The following is a 21660-nucleotide window of genomic DNA, read 5'->3' on the forward strand; positions in this document are numbered from 1 at the left end:
CCGACTGCCCCGCCGGCCCCGGCGCTATCGAGCGGTCGGGTCGGGTCGGGTCGGTCGGTGGCCGTTCCCGCCGCCCCGCGTCTCCCCCTCACCTTCTCGCTGCTGCTCCGGGACACGTTGTCCTCCTCCGGGACGGCTGTCTGCACCTTCTCGCCCTCCCGCTCGGGCTGGGGGATGCCGTGCACGTACTCCTCCTTACAGCTCAAGCCCAGGCTCTTGAGCAGCTCGTCCGTCTCCCGGTCCACCACCAGCAGTCGGGTCTCGTGGGCCACCGCTTTGATTTTGCCGACCACCTGTTGGTGACTCTCCGCCTCGACGTTGTCGCCGTTGACCTGCACCAGCCGGTCCCCGGGCTGCAGGCCGGCGCTCTCGGCCGGGGAGTCCGGCTCCACCAGGCGGATGAACTGCCCCGTCTTGCCCTTCTCCCCGTGCAGGTGGAAGCCGTAGCCGTTGGCACTCCGGGTCATGACGCAGAGCCGCGGCCTGAGCTGTTCTTTGGTCATGTTTGTGGGTCTGTGTGTGGGTGTGTGTGTGGGGGGGGTCTGTGTGTGTGGGGGGGGTCTGTGTGTGGGGTGTGTGTGGGTGTGTGTGTGTGTGGGGGGGGGTGTCTGGGTGTGTGTGTGTGTGTGGGGGGGGTGTCTGTGGGTGTGTGTGGGGTTGTGTGTGGGGGGGTCTGTGTCTGTGGGTGTGTGTGGGGGGGTCTGTGTGTGGGGGGGGTACTGTGTGTGGGGGTCTGTGTGTGGGGGTGTGTGTGGGTGGGTCTGTGTGTGGGGGTGTGTGTGGGTGGGTCTGTGTGTGGGGGTCTGTGGGGGGGTCTGTGTGGGGGTCTCCTCTCTCTGTCGGCGGTCCCTCAAAGCGCGACCCACTCGGCGACAATGTATCGCGGACGGAGATACAAACCGATACACTGTATCCACACGGACAGACAGACAGACAGACGGGGAGTGCGCGCGCAGCTACCCCCGGCCCCGCCCCCACCGCTTTATAGAGCGAGGGCGGCTGATTGACAACTCGCGCGTCCAATCGCAGCCGCTCGTAGGTCACCGCCCCGCCTCGGCCTATCCTATCGGGACTAAGGGGGCGGGAACTCGCCGGACACCCGCTTTCATCGTTGGGGACGGGGAGAGGAGGGGGGAGAGAGGGGTAGGGAGAGGAGGGGGGGATGGGGAGAGGAGGGGGAGAAAGGGAAGGGGTGGGGAGAGGAGGGGGAGAAGGGAAGGGGTGGGGAAGGAAGGGGGGAGAGAGGGAGGGGGAGAGAGGTGGGGGTAGGGAGAGGAGGAGGGGGAGAGAGGGGTAGGGAGAGGAGGATGGGGAGAGAGGGGTAGGGAGAGGAGGGGGGGGAGAGAGGGAGGGGGTGGGGAGAGGAGGGGGAGAGAGGGTGGGGGGAGAGGAGGGGGAGAGAGGGTGGGGGGAGAGAGGGGTGGGGAGTGGATGGGGGGGAGAGAGGGTGGGGAGAGGAGGGGGAGAGAGGGGGGGGGAGAGAGGGGGGGAGTGGATGGGGGGGAGAGAGGGGTGGGGAGTGGAGGGGGGGAGAGAGGGAGGGGGTGGGGAGAAAGAATAAAAGGGAGGAGCGGAGGTCATCTAAATAAAGGCTGATAACCACAGCAATGGTTGGGTTCTGCGTAGAAGGTTTTTTTAATCTCAAAACGATCTTGCAGTTTAGTTTCGAGCGTTCAGGCTGCTGATACCAGTGGTCTAAGCGAGAGCCTGACACAGGCGGAAACCCATCGCCCTGGTTGACAGTCACCCACACCAGCCGAACTGAAGAGTTTATGCCTGCTGCCTGCACATGTCTGGAATGGAATGCTCACTGAGAGAGACGCACCCTCCTTACCTCATTCCAGAGAGGATTAATCATAGAATCATAGAATTATATAGCACAGAAGGAGGCCATTCGGCCCATGGTGTCTGTGCCGGCTCTTCGAAAAGAGCTTCCAATCCACTCCCCCCGCTCTCTCCCCATAGCCCTGCAAACTTGTCCTTCCCAAATAATTATCTACTGCTCTCTTAAAAGTTGTTACCGCATCGGCTTCCACCAGCCTTTCAGGCAATGCATTCCAGAATAAAATAAAAAATAATTAATGAGTATTAATTTAATTAATTTATTAATAGTCATTAATTAAGCCAAGGCTTGGGGACCACAGAGTGTGCATTTGGGGTAACTGCTGGAGTCTAACCAGCTAAAGCTGCAAAGCTGCTTTGAAAGCGCTGTCTGGCAAGCGTTCCACGACTTGTCCATCTACAGCCACTCATTAGGGCTTTTGCTTGCTAACCCCTAGCCCCAACCCCAGCCAAAGTCCCAGCCCCCACTCCGTTCCTCGCTCTCTGCTTTGTCTGTATCATTCAGTCACTCATTCAGCAATGCAATTTAGCCACTGAGCTTATGTGGGGGAATGAATATGTTTCAGGAACAAATGAAAACATCTGATCTTTAAACACTGGGATAAATATCACTCAATAACTTTACGGGAGGACACAAACTAGCTGCCAGATCTGTAATGTAATATCTATCTGACAAATAACCTTTAGATGAACCACATAGGCTAACAGGTTGAATATTTTGGTCAGCCTCACTAGTGGTACAGAAACCCTATACCACAGCTCACAGCGAGCAGATCTGTTCAAACCAAGCTTCTCCTTTTTCCCTCTGATTGGAAATATTTGTGGTTCTGTGTGGTCCAAACATTACTCGTTTGAAAAAAGTGAAACAATTTGTTTGAATATACCAGGCTGTATGTGAAGAAAAATTTGTGATTTTATTGCCCAATTACTGCCAAGTGGGAAGTTTCCACATATTTTTCCAATGCACTCCTCAACGGTCTCCCCAGCTCCACAAGAAAACACAAAAAAATACAAAACTACTGTCCTCGGGTTGTCTGTACCAGGCTTCACCCCACCCACTCCCTTGCAGTCACTACGCCCAAAACGCTGGAACTCCCTGCTTCAATCACTCCATCTTGCCCCCTCTTTTTCCTGTAACTATTATTGTTATTATTATTATAACACAGTTGAAGACTTTCCTTTTTGATCTTCCCTTTAGACACACCCACCCACCCCCTGGGTCGCCATTAAATCACACTGCTGTTAAGCACTCTGAGACGCTACTGAGTGAAGGGGGTGCTGTATAAATGCAAGTAGTTGTTGTTGTTTCACCTTAAGCAGTTCTGTGATATTCACAATACTTGGTTTGGTTATGGGTTTAGCACAGCAGTAACTAAAGATGTGTACCGTACAATGGGATCTGAACCTGATCGTTATAATAGAGCTTCTCCTTGTTAAAACAACACCAACAACAAAATTACATTTATAGATAGTCAGGAGGACGTCCCAAAGCGCTGTTATGTTTTTATAGCCAATTTTCAGCAAAACACTAACAGATCCATTTTATCACTAGGCCTTGTAACGTTGGTATTTGTAATGCACGTCTCCCCTTGGAAGCACACCCCGGTGAGCTGAGCCAAGTGACTCACACATTCCTGCTGGAGTTTCTACAGAAGTGAAAGTCGTTATTCCAAGGTCATCATTGAAAGGGTGGGGGGGTGTGTTGTCAAATAATTGTCAGTAAAATCTATTTGATAGCATTCTCAGATAGAAAGTGACAGATAGTCATGTCCTGTGGCCTCCCTTCTACCGTTAAAGCAACAAAGTACTGCATATGACTGCCATGTTGTGCCAAGTCCAAAAGAGCAAGTAACTAAGTGCTTGGAACAGGGATCTTCACGATGAGTGGGGGTGTTAGCTTTAGGGCTGGTGGGAGACTTAGTGATGTCATGTGAATGTTCAACAACAGTGCCAGGGGTGCCAGAGTGTACAATCGGGGAAGGATGTATCTCACTAAAGTCTAATAGCGTGACTCACATTTTCCAGGTGAATACGAGCTGAATGTAGAGGGAGGCAAGGAGCATTACAACACCGAGACTGCCAACATTGTGCAATTCCACAGTTCAGTGATGCCTGTAATATAATAAATGCATTGCATGATTGTTCTATAAATTGGTTATTCTTTTGCAACATCTCCCCTTATCTAGGTGCTGCAATAGCAATGATAAATTGTTATATGAAATTTCATGTTGCATTGTCATAAATAACTAATCTTTGCTATAGCGCCTAATTACATTCAAATAGCTCAACGTATTATGCCTCAAAGCACTTCCTGGCAAATTGCTGTTAAGTGTCGTAATTTGTCGACAAATGTGGCAGCCAATTTGCATGCCACAAAAAGCCATGGGGGAAATGATCAATTTATCTGGAAAATTGTTGGCCAAGAGACGGAGAATCTCCCCTCGCTCTTTGGATACTTCACTATCCATCTAAACAGGCAGGTGGGACCTGGCTTAACGTCCAATCAAACCTTGGACAATGCAACACTCCATCATCACTGCCCTGAAGTGTCAGCCAAAGACTTGGTTCTTTCCCCAGGAAAATCTGGTGGAGTCAACCTGGTGCTAGCTGGTGCCTGCTTATTGTTGGCTCCTGCAGCATTGGCAGAGACTCTCAGACATGGGTGGGATGTGGCCCAGGTAAGGCCCAAAAGGGAATAATTTAAAAAGTACCATGACCCTTACAAAAAACAAACAGTGACATATCATTAAAAATTATCACATCTCGCCTGTTGGAGGAAAATACCAAATGTCTTTAAGGTTATTTCAGAAAGATAATTCAATGTTTGATAGTTGGTTGTTCCATAATGATAGCTTCGGAATATAAAAAGGACAACCTGCCACAGATGGTGATGAAGGGAGCAGAGGCCGTCCTAAAATACTAGACTGTGTGCTATATCGTGACCCAGACTAACTGGTGCTGTGTAATCTATAATTTAGGGGCAAAATGTGTTTTGATTAAGGTGAGAGAGATTAGTGTTAGTAATGGAATAGTTTCCACTTATAGCAGTCAGTGTCAGCAACAAAACAACTTGGATTTATATAGCACCCATCGCATGGGGTTGTGTCTTGGAGTGCTTAAAATTATTGGAATTTGACATGAGCTGCGGAAAAAGGGGAAGTCACCATAGGCAAGGTTAAAGAGGAAAGTCTTCAAGTGCAATCTGAAGATGGGCAAAGAGGGGGCAAGGTAGAGGCGAGGGTATAACTATATACTGGCAGTGAGGTGTTTGAGAGGTCCTGGTAGATGTATTGAAAATTATGAAAGGATTCGATACAGTGACAGAAATAAACAATTTCCAAATGTTGATATATCTATAACAAAGTGGATTAATTTAAGAGAGACCAGTAGCAGAACTAAAAGGGAGAACTTTCAGAGAGGTGAGAATACGGAACTCACTGCCAAAAACTGGATGAAGCACAAAGTATCAATGCATTTAAGAGGAAACTCAATGCTTACGTGCGGAAGGGAATAGCGGGGTATGGGTGAGGAGATATGCTGGGAATAGGATGGGAGGAGGCTCATGTGGAGTATAAACATTGTCTGTTTTGGTGTGTAACTCCGTGCAGTTCTGTACTTCAAGGAAACAAGTGCCATCTGCTGGACTTCAAAATCCGTTAAATGGAAAATCTTCCCTCTTCCCAGTGTGTTTATTGTTGCCAAAAACATTCCAAGGCAGCAATAGGTTTGCATATGTTTCGATATAAGTCAGGTTTCAAATCAGACATATTTCCTCTTTCTACCAATAGTTCCAGTGGATGAGCTCGCACCGGATCAGATCACAAAGACTTATACACAATTTACAGCAGGGAAACAGGCCACTCGGCCCAACCAGTCCGTGACAATACTTACACTCAACATGGGTGTCCACCCATTCCTTATTCCCTGCCACACCCTTCTATCTCCCTCCCGTCCAGCTTCCCCCTGAAACGGTCTATACTATCTGATTCAACCATGACTTCAGGCATCTACAATCTACAATCGAGCTCCGCAATCTCACCACCCTCTTACAAGGAGAAGTCCCTCCTTAAATTCTCTCTTTTGATCCCCGAGTCGCCCGTCTAATAGATCTGCGTGTTCCCCCCCAACCCCCTCCCATCACGGTTAACATCCTCCCAGTCCGCGGGAGGCTGCTGTGCGCCACCGGCCGCCGCGCCTCGCCCACAAAGAGAGGCGGCCGCTCCGCTCTACGGGAGTACATGCCGGGCGGCGCTCCGAGGTGTCTCGGCGAGGCGACGGAAGGTCGGCCGGCTCCCTGGAATCCCAGCATCGTTATTATTATTGTTGTCGTCGTCGTCCTCCTCCTCCCCGATCAACCAGTGGGGAAAACAGGTCAAACCTCATCAGGGCCCTTTTATAATTTCAAAAAACAACTTCGACTGGGGTCACCCTCTTAAACCATCTCCAGCCCCACCCAACACCCCCACCCAACACCCCCCACCCAACACCCCCACCCAACAGCCCCCACCCAACAGCCCCCACCCAACAGCCCCACCCAACAGCCCCACCCAACACCCCCCACCCAACACCCCCACCCAACACCCCCCACTCAACACCCCCACCCAACACCCCCCACCCAACACCCCCCACCCAACAGCCCCACCCAACAGCCCCACCCAACACCCCCACCCAACAGCCCCACCCAACACCCCCCCAAAAAAAATGAGAGAGAGAGACAGAGAGGGGTTCCCCACATTGTCACTCCTCTGCCCCTGAGAGCAGCCACTGCCAGGCTCTGACGTCACCCCCAGCCCCGCCCCCCTCGCCGACATCTCGCGAGACTTGGGGAGGGGGAGATCTCGCGGGGCCGGGCCAAACTCTCGCGAGGTTTGGAGGATGCGGCCGGCAAGATGGCGGAGGCGGAGGGGGAGTCGCTGGAGTCCTGGCTCAGTGAGTAACGGCCGCCCCGCCAGCCGGGCCCCACCCCTCACCCCGCACCGCCCCCTCACGCGGACCCGCGCCCCGCCGTCCAGCGCACGGCCCCCGGAGCTTTCCCGCCCGCGCCGGGGCTCCGGCGCCTCGATCACCCGCGCTCTCTGTCGCCGGTCCCCAGTCGGTGGAGGGAGATCGGGGCCTGTTACTGTCACTGGCCACAACACGGGGGGGGTCACTGGCCACAACACGGGGGGGGGGGTCACTGGCCACAACACGGGGGTGGGGGGTCACTGGCCACAACACGGGGGGGGGCCACCGGGCAATCACTGGCCACAACACGGGGGGGGGGTCACTGGCCACAACACGGGGGGGGCCACCGGGCAATCACTGGCCACAACACGGGGTGGGGGGTCACTGGCCACAACACGGGGGGTCACTGGCCACAACACGGGGGGGGCCACCGGGCAGTCACTGGCCGCAATACAGGGGCCACCGGGCTGTCACTGGCCACAACACGGGGGGGGTCACTGGCCACAACATGGGGGGGCCACCGGGCAGTCACTGGCCACAACACGGGGGGCACCGGGCTGTCACTGGCCACAACACGGTGGGGGCCACCGGGCAGTCACTGGCCACAACACGGGGGGGGGGGCACCGGGCTGTCACTGGCCACAATACCAGATCAGGGCTGTCATTGTCCCGAGCCAGTGTACAGAGACCAGGGCTGTCATTCACTACAAACGCAGTGAATGAGAGGTGGGAGAGAGAGGAAGAATCTATCTAATTGTGAACAATATTATGTTTGTAGTTAATAATAACAGTCATCCTTGCAATTGATATAATACCTTATCATGTTGTGGAGACGTCTCAAAGCTTTTCACAGAATGTATTGTAAAGTGAATTGACTGTATATTTTGTGGGCAAAACGCGGCAGCCAATTGCGCACAGCAACGTCCCACAAACAGTATTTCTATTACGGGGGTGGGGTGGGGGTTTGAGGTCTGTCTGTAACTAACACATTAGTACAGGTGTGTGTCTGTCCATGGCAATAGTAAGTGAGTGTGTGTTTACATATTGCTGAGAGTGAGTCGAATTAATCAGACGTCCTTTTGATGTGAAAGGCACTATATAAATGTAAATCATGTTGTATTTTATTGTATTAATATTGCTGAGTCAAACCAGCTAAAACCGCATAGCTTGCCATTGATATCACTGACTGACAAGCTTTCCTGCTGCTTGTCCAACTAAGACCACCCTACAATTAGGGCTTTGGTTTGCAGGGTTAACTGGAGCTAAGATGGAACACTACCTACCCCCAGTGACAGGCTGGCTGTCCTATCATCAGCAGTGCCCTGGAGTACCGCAGACCCGCCTGACACAGAAACAGGACTACGAAGACTGTCACAGATGGGTTGAGATGAGGTGAAACTTCTTTAGCTCTATTTTTTCAAACTGAATCTTTCTTTTCCTTCCTGCAGATAAAGCTACCAGCCCAGCAAACCGACAAGAGGACTGGGAGTACATCATAGGCTTCTGTGATCAAGTCAACAAAGAACTGGAAGGGTAAGTGCGGCTGCCAGAATGATGCTGCTTGTTACATTTTCATTTAAGTTATTTTGCCTTTACCTGGGACCCTGGTCTCAGCCGAATAATGGCACCTCCGACAATGCAACCCACATGGAGCACGGCATTGGACTATGCAGCCTAGTGAGCTCATAGGCCTGATGTGGAGCTAGAACTCGCAGCTTTCTGACTCAGAAGAGAGTGCTACTAATTGAGCCAAGCTGACACCTTACCAGTGTTGGAAAATTGCACATTTCTAGATGCCATTTGAAGACATGGTTTTGCTTGACTTTGATTTCACTATCAAACATGTCAAAGCAGCAACGTAACTCTCATGTCAGCCTTAAGTAATTCGGAGACAAACCATGGCCTTTGGAACTACTGAGATTTCATCTTTAAAAAGTTATTGTGGACAGATTACCTGTGTGGGTGGATTGTTTCTTCTTGTTCAAAGGGGGAAAATGTATCTGAAACTGATGGTGATCATAAGTGCACAACATTTATGAAAAGGTCTTTATTATCTAGCCCTCTCAGTGACCACTGGCATCTATCCACAGAAAAAATCTATTTGGAATGTTAATTTATTTTCCAGGCCACAGATAGCTGTCAGACTACTGGCTCATAAAATCCAGTCTCCTCAAGAATGGGAGGCAGTACAAGCCCTTACAGTGAGTATGGGATTATTCACCAAAGTAGTGTCTGCCATGAGTATATAAGGGTTTTCTGAGACTGCACAAACCTCATTCTTAAACTACAGTTTGTTATTACAAATGCTTCAAAGTTTGTGGGACCTAACAAGTACTTGTCTGCTTCCATTCTTGAATATGTTTGAAATTTTTATAATAATACTTGCATTTGCTACAGCGCTTCTCATGTCAGCGGGAGGTCTCAATGTGCTTCACAGGGTTTACTGTAAGTTGTACTGAGTGTATATTTAAGGCAAATGCGACAGCCAATATGGGTACAGCAATATCTCTTTTGCAAGAGTTCATTTGTTGTTGAAGGAACTTGCATAACACAGTACATCCTCTTTCCACAGGGAGTGGTTGAGAGGCTTGGTGGCCAGCCCTCTTGTACATTGGAGATGTAGATAGTGGGAGGCCTGAGAGTAGGACTCCCTGCCCATCCTTTGGGTGGGGAATGGTGCTGAGAGAGAGAAAAATATCTTCATGTACTTCAATAATAATACTAATAATAATTCTTGCATTTGATATAGCGCCTTATCATGTCTTTGAGACATCTCAAAGTGCTTCACAGAATATACTGTAAAGTGAATTGACTATATTTTGTGGGTGAAACACAGCAGCCAATTGTGCACAGCAGCGTCCCACAAACAGTCGTGGATTGACGACAAGTTCTGTTTTACAATTTAATTTGGAATTATTTGTCTTAAGCAATCAATGTGAATTGTCAGGGTTTTTTTTACGTTGAATGATGTACTGTGAGGGTGTTAGTGCACTGTCTCAGGTTCCTCATGTATTCCAAGCTCCATACAGGAGTACTCAAAATAATGCTTATTCTTCAGTGCTTTGAAATGGAACACCACAATGGTGAAGGCTTTACAGCCCTTTGAAATCTGGATCTTGGGATTTTGCATAATGTTAGCCATGATTTGGAATTGTGCGATGGACGCTTCCATAATTTGGGAAAGCTGAGTGAAAGCCAGTGGGTGGAAGTGATGTGCTGTCTAACCTGTATAACGGTTGTAATTACAGTCAGTGCTTTGATTGAATCCAGGTGTTAGAAGCTTGTATGAAGAACTGCGGGAGAAGATTTCATAATGAAGTGGGAAAATTTCGGTTCTTGAATGAACTAATTAAAGTGGTATCTCCAAAGGTGAGTTCGACTAACGGATGTGAAGTGGCATTGTTATTTCAATGGGGAAAAGATGGGGTGGGGGGGGGTGAATGAAGAAGCATAGCTGTTCAAGTGGGGAATATCACAGTAACTGAAGCATATCCAGTGCCAGATAGCTGCGCACAAGAATCAATAACTGTTCTCACCAAGTGCAAACCTTTTACTTTCAGACATGAATTTACTCCATAGCTGAAATTAATAAAGTGCATTTAGACCAGTGGAGTAAGCAAACTATGTTCTCTGTCAAATCAATGTTGTGTAGAGCCTGAAGAGATTTTAAACCAAGGCTACAATTGTTAAACTCCTTGGACAGGGAACGTGAGCGTTCAGTCTGAACTCTGCCAGTGTGGTTTTGATTATTATTATCATAATCTTTTATAGATTCTTCTATTTTTTTCTTTCCTAGTATTTGGGAGACCGAGTGTCGGAGAAAGTCAAAATGAAAGTGATTGAACTTCTCTACAGCTGGACAGTTGCTCTCCCTGAGGAAACAAAAATTAAGGATGCCTATCAGATGTTAAAAAAACAAGGTATGGCTAGTTTGCCCAGTTAATCCTAACCCTCTAATAATAATACTAATAATGATAATAATAATCCTTACATTTGATGCAGGGACTTCCATGGCAGGCGGATGGCTTAAAATGCTTGATAGGTTAGTAATTTGTGAACAGCAGTATCCCACAAACAACCATGAAGTGAATGACCAATTTATCAGGAATTTTCGGCTAGGACACCGGGAGAAACTGAATTCCAAGTTCTGATGTACATGGGGTTAGAATCCACAACCTTCAGACTTGAAGGCAAGAAAGCTACTTACTGAAGCACTTACTTGTGTATCTTATGAGTTTGCAATGGTTTGGATTGGTGAATCCAGTCAATCATTGACCCTTGAACACCAGCTTACCTCCAACTCCTCATCATCTGATCGGTACCAGCAGACTCGATTCTCTTGAGCCTGAGCAGCTATAACCGTGGTTACTGGGGTGGATGACTGGTTAGTTATTCACATCCATAATCCCACTTCCTCACTATCTCACCACATAGTCCCACTTCCTAAATATCTGTTCAACTTTCTGAACCTCCCAGCTAGGAGAATCTCAAGGCATTTGAGGGGAGTGTGGGTACTGAGCAGGAGAAACACAGCCGCTAGTTTTGAATTTACTGCAAGAGCGAACTGCTCATTTTTTGTTGTTGTTCCTCCCCTCTACACTGTGTACCATTCCCAGGCACAGGCAGTGGGTGGGCTATCACCTTCCTCCCACGTGGCTGCCTTGTTACGTGCTGCTCAGAGCTTCACTGCAGTATCATTAGGCGACTTATTCACCAGTCTTGATTCTCATCTCGAGTCTGTGCCTCTACTAAGCAGGCAGCCCACCTGATGGCTGTCGCAATGAAGCCAAATCCTTGAACTCTGTGAGAGTCCACAGAATGTTTCCCCCCCCCCACCCAATCCTGTAAACTACGATTCCTGCTCTCTCCAAAAAAACATTTTGATAGCACCTTCCCTTTCACATCAATGACTCAAAGGGCTTCATAGATAATTGTTGTCAAACGTAGTGACGATTTTTGTAGACAAATTTGGCAGCTTTTCAGGTTGTGTTCTTATAGTGAAGGTGCGCATGTATCAACCCTTCTCAGATAACTGGTGTGAGCTGCTATTATTCCATAGGCATCCTTTAGTGTCAGTAGGGATCATTTAGGATTGAAAATAATGTCTCTTAATTGAGAATTCAGCACTACAAAGGTTGTACTTACAGGGTTCCTGATGAAGGTGGCTTCTTACCTGTTAGTGTTTCTGATGTTGTGCGTTTTGCTTGCAGGTATTTTACAACATGACCCTCAGATCCCTGTGGATAAGACGCTGGTTCCATCTCCCCCAACTCGGCCCAAAAATGCAGTATTTGAAGATGATGAAAAATCAAAGGTATTGAAAGCAACTTCTGATAAGCGCCTCTACACAGAATAATTGTTGTGTGCAATTGGCTGCTGTGTTTCGCCCACAAAAATACATTGTCAATCCACTTTACAATATATTCTATGAAGCGTTTTGAGACGTAGGTTCTTGTCTTCTCCTATTTATCTTGGGACATCCTCCTGATGCAAAAGGCTTTATATAAATGTAAATGTGTATAATATTGTATTGCAAATGAATTGACTGTACTGTAGTGTAAATATATTGAAATGGAACTGTGCCTAGTCTTATTACTTACTCCTCTTGTTATACTGATTTACAAGCCGTTTTTTTCTTTCACAGTTATTGGCCAGATTACTAAAGAGTAAAAATCCAGACGATCTTCAGGAAGCCAACAAACTAATTAAGAATATGGTGAAAGAGGTGGGTGTGGCGATTGCCCCAAGCTCGCTATCTCTCCCCCAGCAACTGCTTCTGTTGGAATTGATATGGTGTGGTTGTCTTTAGGAGAAAACAGAACTGTGTTTTTCCAACGAGTGGGATTAAGGCCATGATCAGTTCTATTATTAAAGAAGTTACAAACTGGCCAAAGGCATGTTCGTAAATATTTTCCTTTAGTTTCTTCTCTCAGTCAGTTTATGGGACCAATTATTAAGCGCTCTGGGACGCTACCTTGCTATATAAATGCAAGTAGTTGTTGTTGAATGGTGCTTAACCAGGTGCTCTGCTGACAGACATTGAGTGGGGATGCAAAGGGAAGGTACACAACACCCTAGTATTTTTGTCAACTGGGAATGGAAGCCCCTTATATCCTATTTAAGAGTCTCCAGTTTCAGCTACTGGGAACCTACTGCTCCCCCAGGACTGCACAGTTCTGTCAGCCTAGATTGTGAGCTGAAGTTCTGATGTGGGGCTTCAACCCACTGAGCAGGGCCGACCTTAGTAAACGTGTGGAATTGCTGCTGGGAAGTGGCTTTGTGGAGTCCTGTAGCTCAGTGGTTAGAGCACTCGCTGTGCAAGTGAGAGACCTAAGTTCAATTCCAGGCAGAGGGCGAAACCTTGGGCAAGTTTCCTTACTCCACACAGAGCCTAATAATAATCCCTCGAAAACCAAAAACAATAATAAATTGGTCACTTTCAATCCACGACTGTTTGTGGGACATTGCTGTGCGCAATTGGCTGCCGCGTTCGCCCACAAATATACAGTCAATTCACTTTACGGTATATTCTGTGAAGCGCTTTGGGAAGTCTAGAAGACATGAAAAGCGCTATATCAAATGCAAGTATTATTATTTTGTGAGGAGTGCAGCAGCAGTGTGAAAACCTTCTGATATATGATCTGATATTAGGAAAGAACTTGCCATTTCTCTCCCTTCGGCTGGCTTGGTTTCTGTGCTTTGGACCAGAAAGTAGGTCAACTGGTTTGAATTGTACAATCTGCCATTCACGGTGTCTAGGAGAATGAAGAGACTAAATGGCACTCTTTGTTCTCGGATCTGAGTGGATGGGGGAGGGAAAAAAACTGCCTTTGTCTGGCAGTTGAATAAAATGCAATCGCCTGTTTTTGCGGAGCTGTGTAGAATTAAACAGGAGGCTGCTTCTGGCGAGAACCTTCCAGTGCTTGTTTTCCTTAAAATAAAGATTTAAAATTGATGGCAGCCCCTGTGAGCGTGATGACAGAGCAGAGGGTGGGGGCCCAGTGCTCATGTCGTTCGTGTCCGCTAAGATTTACTACAATTAAAATAATAACAACAATAATTTGGTCACTTAATCCATCACTGTTTGTGGGACACTTCTGCGCGCAATTGGCTGCCGCGTTTTGCCAACAAAATATACAGTGAATTCACTTTACACTATATTCTGTGAAGCGCTTTGAGACGTCTTGAAGACGTGATTAGGCGCTGGATCAAATGCGAGGATTATTATTATTATAACATTTGCAGGATGAGGTGCGAATGCAGAAAATAACCAAACGCTTGAACACGTTGGAGGAGGTGAATAACAACGTGCGGCTGCTCAATGAGATGCTGGTTCATTATAACCAGGAGGAATCCACGGACGGCGACAAAGAGCTGATTAAGGTGCAAACAGAGAGAGCCTTTACCCCTACACTCCCCCTTAAACCTCCACTCCCCCTTATACCTCCACTCCCGCTTACCCTTCCACTCCACTTTACCCATTTCCCTCCTCCCCACCCCCTGATCACCACCGATACTCTCCCATCTGAAACCTGCTTTATGCTGTTGTTGCGTATAAAAATAATTTTTGAACAATTGGTCACTCAATCAACGATTGTTTGTGGGACGCTGCTGTGCGCAATTGCCTGCCGCGTTTGGCCTCAAAATATACAGTCAATTCACTTTACTGTGTATCCTGTGAAGCCCTTTGAGACGTCTCAAAGACATGATAAGCCACTATTAAAAATATTATTGTTATTGTACAGCTTCACATCTGACTTCAGCGCTTACACATTACCCAGTTTCTGTTTTGCATGAGCCTGGATGAGGAGGCTCACAGCCAAGGGACATTACATATGTTGTTATCTGTTCCAGCCAACACAGCTGGTTGTTTATCTGTTGCAATGCGCCTGTGTAGCAATATAAGACTGGACTTGCTGCAGCTGCACACTAAACATGCACATTTTTTTTAACAGGAGCTGTACGACCGGTGTGAGAAGATGAGGCGGACTTTGTTCAAGCTTGCTAGCGAGACCGAGGATAATGATAACTGCTTAGGTACATCACCAGTCATCCGTTTGGCCATTCTGGTGGTTCACCTGCTCAAGCCATTGCCTCCTGTGTAACTGGACCATTGCAGATGAAGGAAGTCTCCACTGAGTTAGTCAGACAATCCCTTCTCTCCCTAGAAACTCTCTGATCTCCTCATACACCACTCTTCTGCCCACCCCTATTGCTCAGCTACCACAGGCTTGCTGCCTATCCCTCGACCCCTCTGTGCCACCGTTAGTTGTCGAGACTTCAATCACTTCTCCCCTAACCTCTGGAACGGTCTCCACCCCTCTGACTTACCCCCTCACTATCTATTTAAATCCCACCTTAAAACTTAACACTTTGCTCACGTCTATGGTCACCTCGCCCTCCCCTTCTCCCTTGTTTGGTGTCCCTCCACTAGTAGGCGCTCTGACACATTACCCAGTGTGAAGGGCTATATGTGCATACAAGCTCTTGTTGAAACTTCATCTCAGTTACGTCCTTGATTTTTTTTTTCAGGTGAGATTTTGCAAGCCAGCGACGAACTCTCGCGTGTGATCAATTCCTATAAAAAGATCGTTCAAGGACAGACCGTCAATGGAGAAGTTGATTTACCTGAACTTCCAAAGCCAACAGGTAACTTGCTTTAAACATCACAGAGACCCACGGAACAATGGTGTGTAAAACGGTGAGAGAGGAGAGAGAAGGGGGAGTTGTTTAGTGAATGTGTTAACGTCCAGCCTTGCTGCCCTGTGTTTCAGTTAAAGCTCCTTCCACGACCACAGAACCCACAGAAACGCTGATTGACTTGGCTGGTTTGGATGTTCCCACGGTAACCACCGCCCCGGCAAACGCCACGGCAGCTCCAGCCTTCCCCCTCATCCCACCCCCTCCTCACGTGGCTGCTCACGGTGGGCCCCGGGCCCCCAGCCTGCCTCCCAGCACAGCCAGCGGCGCCCTGGGACTGTTAGACGTGGAGCTGCTCTCACTAGGTAATGGTGCTGGCCTCAGAGGGAAATCATTCACTTTGTTACTAAAGCTTCCTTCCCGGGGGAGGGAGGGGGAGTTCGGACTGTATTGGCTCGATGGATGGGGAGGTGGGGGCTTTGGGCTATACTGGCTGGAGGGGGAAAGACTGCGGGCTAGACTGGCTGTGGGTAGGGGGGGGGGGAAAGACTATGGACAGGACTGGACTGACTTGGGGGGGGGGGGGAGTATGGTTTGGCCGGGGTGGGGAAGAGGAGCCTGAGTGAGAAATCAGCACAGAGCATTGTCAACCAGGTGCGTAACATTCGCCTTGTTTGTCTGTGTCAGGACTGAACGATCCGCCATCGAATTCAGGTGCCGGACAGGACTTGGGAAGCTCCCGGTGGAAAACGTTTCAGGTTAAAAAAAAATTTTTTAAAATACACATAGCGCTGACGACTGTGTTGAGTGGGAGAAAGCTAGAAGCCAGTGAGGAAGCGCAACCATTACCTGCACTGTTTGATGTGGCTCCTTCTTACTGATGGGGTCAGACTCAGCCACCGTGAAGTGCTCCGGGACGCTACCCGCCTGAAGGGCGCTATATAAATGCAAGTTGCTGTTGTTATTGTTGGTGGTGGCTGGTGAGAATGGAGGGGGAAGGGGGCTGTAATCACAGATGGGACAGAGGTAGATCTTAAGGTGGGATTTATAGAAAAAAGGTGGATGGATGAAGCGAGGTCCCTGGTGACAGGGTATTGTGACGTCTCTGTGATACATGGCCCAGCGCTTTGAGATATTTTCCCGATGTGAAAGGCGCTATATAAATACAATTTGTTGCTGTTGTTGCCGCCTGTGATATTGGATGTGTTGCCAGCTGTTTGGCAGCTGTGCCGGGTGTAACAACCTACCTGTGACCACCCGTGTTTCCATTACAGAATGAAAGTACTCCCCTCAACCTTTTTGACACGACCACAGGCAGCGAGGGAAGCAGCTCTTGTCTGACGTCTCTGCTGCAGTCGGTACCTCAGCCGCTGAACCCGCTCTCAGCTTCCTCCGGCCCCACCTTTCCTGGGGCTCCCTTCGCTGCCACCTCGTGTGTCTCACCAGCAATGCCGCTCATGCCAAACCCGACAGTTCCTGGTATAGCTCGGGCCAGTGTAGCTCCTCACCGCACACTGATACCCGCTGCTCACCGAGGTGCCGACCCCACCACAGCCTCCGCACTGTCGGCCGCCCACACCAGTGGATCACCCTCAGTAAACAGCGGCCTGCTTGAGCTGGATTTGCTCAGTCAGAAGCTTCTAGAAGAGGTCAAAGGGTAAGTGAGCGGCAGAGAGCTCGGCTAGTTGCACTGTGTCTTGTTAAAAGTCATTAAGCTTTCTCCTCAGTCACTGCCCTTCAGATGGGATATCGGCAGCAGGAGATTGTAATATATAATATATGAATAATAATAAAGATTAAGGAGGTCAGTGAACGGAGGTGAGGAGACATGGAAAGAGGCCAAGGAGGGTGGCTTCTGTCTTGTCCGTGTTGAGCTGCAGAAAGCGGCCTTGACGCCTGATGCGCATCATGTCCACCAAGATGCACTCGGCAGGTCACCGTGTGAGCGCGGGGAGGAGAGACAGTCAAACACTTTAACGTTGGCAAAATGTATTGAAGTTGATCAGATGTGCTCGTCTGACAAGTGGCTGCCTTGTTTGTGTGATGCACTAGTCTGGCCATTCCTCTTTGTTAACAGTTAGTGTTTACTTCAAACGCAGGGAGTCTCGTCACAGGGGCAGCTCCTCGGGGTTGTCGGGGATGTCAGGGAGCGGTTTCTGCACTCCATCCGGGGCACCCGGCAGCCCCCTGCTGCGCTCGCTCTCCCCACAGCCCTCCAGCCCGCTCCGCACTGGCCTCCTGGCAGAAGCATCACTTGGCAACGTACTAGTTCAATTGGAGACCATTAAGCCAAGTAGGTATCGCACTGCCCTCTGCGTGTCTTCTTACTTGTGGGAATGTGAGAGTGGGAGGGATCCTAGTAATAGCTCAGTCTGTACTGAGCTATCTGATAGCTGTCTTCAGCATCTCCATGCTGGAGTGTGTGTGTGTATAGTGTGATGTTTTATTGTGTTTATTTTTAGTGTGAAGGGATTCTCTGTGAGTTTGATTCTGTGTTTAAGTTTCTCCTGACATTAATCTATTTGCTGTTGTATGAAGGGGAGTGTGATACCCTCCGCAGATTGGCTTACATTAGTCTCTCTGTGTCGCTCCCTCTCCCCACACGCAGGTAATGTGCTCCCTGTCACCGCATACGACAAGAATGGATTCCGGGTCCTGCTGCACTTTGCCAAGGACTGTCCTCCGTCCAGGCCAGACGTTTTGGTCATTGTTATCTCCATGATTAGCACCGCGCCGGTGCCCATCTCTAACGTGGTGCTGCAGGCAGCTGTACCAAAGGTAGGGGCTGAGGCTCGGCACTTTTCAGTAAATTCCTGTGAAGCGCTTTGTGATGCTTATGCACCCCCTCCATCGCCTTGACATCTTTCCTAACGTAGGCTGATCAATACTGGACACAATATACTAACTGCAGTTTAACTAACCGTTACTAACTTCCAGGGATATCTCGTGGGTTGACGACTGATGCATTTGTTCCTCACAGGCCATGAAAGTGAAGTTACAGCCTCCGTCCGGGAGCGAGCTCGCACCATTCAACCCAGTCCTTCCTCCGGCTGCCATCACCCAGGTCATGTTATTAGCCAACCCTTTGAAGGTAATGACACCCATCACAAGCAATCCTTGACCCACCACACTAGGTGCCAGATGGCAAACACCAAAGCCACTTAGTTTGTTATACAGGAGGATTTGATGAAGGCTGTTTGTTTTCAATAGAAAGTTTGTCTTGTTGCAAAACATACTCTTGATACCGAGATGTCAGCCTGGCACTCTCACCTCTGAGTCAGAAAATTGTGGGTTCAAGTCCTGTTGTCAGGACTTTTAACTCGTAGAGTCGAGGCTGCCGCAGGTCTCGGTGGAGGGAGGAAGGAGGTGCTGCATTGTTGGAGGTGCCGTCCTTCTGATGAGACGATAAACCGAGGTCTCGTCTGCTTGTTCAGGTGGACATCAAAGATCCCTTGGCACTATTCGTAAATAGAAGGTGTCCTGGCCAACAATCCCCCAAATAAAATCGGCCATTCACCTCAAAAATGTGGGACATTACTGTGAGCAAATTGACTGCTGTGTTCGCCCTCAAAATACAGACAGTAAAACCCTGTGAAGTGCTTGTGACGTCATCCAATGTAAAAGGTGCTCTGATAAACGTAAGGATTCTTAACATCATGTCTTCCGCTCAGCACCTGGGTCACTTGATTTTTTTTCTCTCTAGTGTTTGGTGCGCAGTGTGGCAGTGGCTCTGTATAGTGACTGCAGGATTGGCAGGTTTAGTGGGTTCTGTGCGATCAGGTCACATTTTCACTCGCCGCCACTGGTCCTGTTCTCTTTCCTCTCTCTGTACAGGAGAAGGTTAGACTAAGGTACAAGTTAACGTTTACGATGGGAGATCAGCCATACTCGGACCTGGGAGAAGTGGACCAGTTCCCTCCAGCTGAGAGATGGGGAAGCCTCTGACCCTCGCTGGTTACCAACCACAGTGTCGAGATTCACCGAACACCGAGATTATCCAACCAGGACCTCAAAGCCGAAGGAACGCACCATTTGTTTTGCTCAGTGTCTCAATGCCACCCAAACGCCAGTGGGATTGGGTTTGAGCTGGGGGGGTGGGGTGGTGGGGGAGCGTGGGTTCAGGCCTGGATCAGTCATGGGTTCAGGTCTGCTTTATCATTCTGCACAGCTGAAAGGGGGAACAATGTGTCTGTACTTCAATCATTCCACTCCTTAGGCCAGGCCAAACCCTCCCCCTCATATACAGCCAGTGTGTGTGTGTGTGTGTAGTCGAGGACTGGTAACCTCATGAGGGACGAGTTTTGAGTTGAAAAGAGCAGGACAGTTCCAACCAACATTGATTGTCTGTTCCCACAGCTGTGCTACCGTTTGCTGGCGAGGGAGGGGCACATGAGCTTTTGTTGGGGTCTAACCCACTGGCACCAAGGGCACGAGAGCTTGGGTTATTTTAATTTCTCCTCCCAAAAGAGAGACCCAAATTCCCCCCCCTCCCCACAATGCCTGTCGGAGGTCAGGAGCTCTCTTCATTGTTTTTGCCTGCATTGCCATCGTCATTGCCCTGGGCTGCTGACACCAGGGCAGAACTGAGGCCTCTTATAATTACTGTATAACCCTCCAGGGAAACGGTCATCGGCCTGCTGGCTGGTTATGGGACATCGCTGTGCACAAATCAGCTGCCACGTTCGCCTACAAATACTGTGAAACGCTTCCAGATGTTTCAACATGATAAAGGCGCCTTATTAGACACAAGGTTAATATTATTATTATTTACGATTTATTACGATCCTTCCAGTGTGCAGTGACGCCCAGTCAGTGCCGAGGTTACTGAGGACAGGAAACTCCTGTTTAGAACGATTCCCATGTTGTGAAATGAAAGTAAAGTGGACCTGAGTGGAGATGTGACATTCCCAGGGAGTGTGAGCGCAGCACAAAACTACCCCTTGATTAGCATTAAACTGGCAAATCACATTCATATTGGCAAGAACACAAGGTTCTTTTGAGGTCGGGGGCCAAGGGACACACTGTTAACTTAAACTAGAGGGAGCTTTCACCCGCCCCAAACTGCGCTATTGCTGACCCAAGTGCGAATGTTAATGCTGAAGTGTTCCAGTTCCCAGCACTGACACACCCTCACTCGAATCAGCACAGAATTCACTCAGCAAATTGCACCATAGCATTGAATCCGATCCCCCAGCCGTTCGTCTGTCTGCCCCACAATGTCTGGCCATGCCTATTGCGTCTCCACGTGTGGGGACACCCGGGGCTGTGCTGCCACGCTTCACGTCTGCGAGAAAAAGAAACCTCATCTGTTACCTTGAGAGCCGTGCTGGCTCCAGAGCTTTGTGTTGCACTTGTTATAATTAAAGACTGAATCTGACTGATAATCTCGTCCTTTCTTCCCTCCACCCCAACCCTACCCCTCACCCCCATCCCTCCCTCCAGCCCACCACCCACCACTAACAACAACCAAACTGTGACATACTTTGGTATGAAAGCCATCGTTTTTGCACAACATTTGACCAATTAGAGTTTGGAGATCATTCCTCGGTGATGTAATGTGTTGCTGCTGCTTTGTATATTGTATTTATTGTTCGAAGTAAAAAAGGAAATGATTTCTCTCTGTGTCCACTTGCACTTTTGCTCCAGCTCACAGTAATGTGAATACAGTATTTAAGCTCTGCTTGTCTTTCGCACAACTTTAAATAAATCAATCGATCTTGGTGCTGATCTGAGCTGTTTATAGATTGTTGTAGTGGTTCAGTTCTGCGCTGGTCAGGGTTATGAGAGAAAGAGAGATCTCAGGCTCCAAGTCAGACCATTGTGGAGAGAGAGAGGCTTTATCCTCTGTACAGCCTGAGAATGCTGAGCAAACACAAGTGGGAAACATGAGTGAAATGGCATCAATGGAGCTTAGCTTACTGCCTGACCACGTGGTGGAGTGGGTAAGGTCTCATGAGGAAGGCCCCTGGGTTTCTCCTGTTTGCTGGGAGCCAATCTCAGTGGTGGGGCTTCCTAGTGCTTGATGGTGATAATTGGCCTCCTGTTTTCCAATGTTGCTATTTGATGAGATGGATCATTGGAAGGTCTTGAGTTCAATGCAAAGCTTCCAGTTGATCTTAGCTGTAAACACCTTCACCACAAGGCGACACTGTTTGTGGTCAAACTGGACAGATTCAGCTGAAGCATCAATCCTGCTGTGCTCAAGGTTGAACCACCCTTGAGTGTTGAGGATGA

General features: G+C 48.7%; 2 protein-coding genes across 3 annotated transcripts in view; one reads left to right on the plus strand and one right to left on the minus strand.

Annotated features, from left to right (window-relative positions):
* Window positions 1-553, minus strand: part of LOC103175745 (Na(+)/H(+) exchange regulatory cofactor NHE-RF1) — a 35218-nt gene extending 34665 nt beyond the window's left edge. The window contains exon 1 of the mRNA XM_042342523.1: window positions 93-553. Within this exon, the coding sequence (XP_042198457.1) occupies window positions 93-503 (411 nt within the window). The 5' untranslated portion in view covers window positions 504-553. The remainder of the gene's footprint in view (window positions 1-92) is intronic.
* Window positions 554-6708: 6155 nt separating this feature from the next.
* Window positions 6709-21044, plus strand: gga3b (golgi associated, gamma adaptin ear containing, ARF binding protein 3b). 2 transcript variants are annotated; one of them, XM_042342456.1, is made up of 17 exons: window positions 6709-6771; window positions 8235-8319; window positions 8912-8987; window positions 10057-10155; window positions 10583-10706; window positions 11997-12100; window positions 12431-12511; window positions 14032-14169; window positions 14742-14823; window positions 15319-15435; window positions 15561-15791; window positions 16114-16184; window positions 16701-17083; window positions 17526-17719; window positions 18035-18204; window positions 18407-18517; window positions 19261-21044. In XM_042342456.1, the coding sequence occupies exons 1-17, from the start codon at window positions 6732-6734 to the stop codon at window positions 19369-19371; spliced, it is 2217 nt and encodes a 738-aa protein (XP_042198390.1). In that variant the 5' UTR covers window positions 6709-6731; the 3' UTR covers window positions 19372-21044. The 2 variants fall into 2 exon arrangements, with proteins under 2 accessions (XP_042198390.1, XP_042198391.1); XM_042342457.1 differs by lacking the exons at window positions 18407-18517; window positions 19261-21044 and having other exon boundaries at window positions 17965-18101.
* Window positions 21045-21660: the final 616 nt, after the last annotated feature.

The sequence above is a fragment of the Callorhinchus milii genome, unplaced genomic scaffold (genome assembly GCF_018977255.1).
Source record: "Callorhinchus milii isolate IMCB2004 unplaced genomic scaffold, IMCB_Cmil_1.0 Scaffold20, whole genome shotgun sequence".
Taxonomy (NCBI): Eukaryota; Metazoa; Chordata; class Chondrichthyes; order Chimaeriformes; family Callorhinchidae; genus Callorhinchus; species Callorhinchus milii.

Bases quoted from the DNA above. Each gene is read 5' to 3' on its own strand.
- gga3b (XM_042342456.1), top strand. From the start codon at position 6,732: ATGGCGGAGGCGGAGGGGGAGTCGCTGGAGTCCTGGCTCA. The intron at 8,320-8,911 runs GTAAGTGCGGCT...TTTATTTTCCAG, and splicing joins GTCAACAAAGAACTGGAAGG to GCCACAGATAGCTGTCAGAC. The intron at 14,824-15,318 runs GTACATCACCAG...TTTTTTTTTCAG, and splicing joins GGATAATGATAACTGCTTAG to GTGAGATTTTGCAAGCCAGC.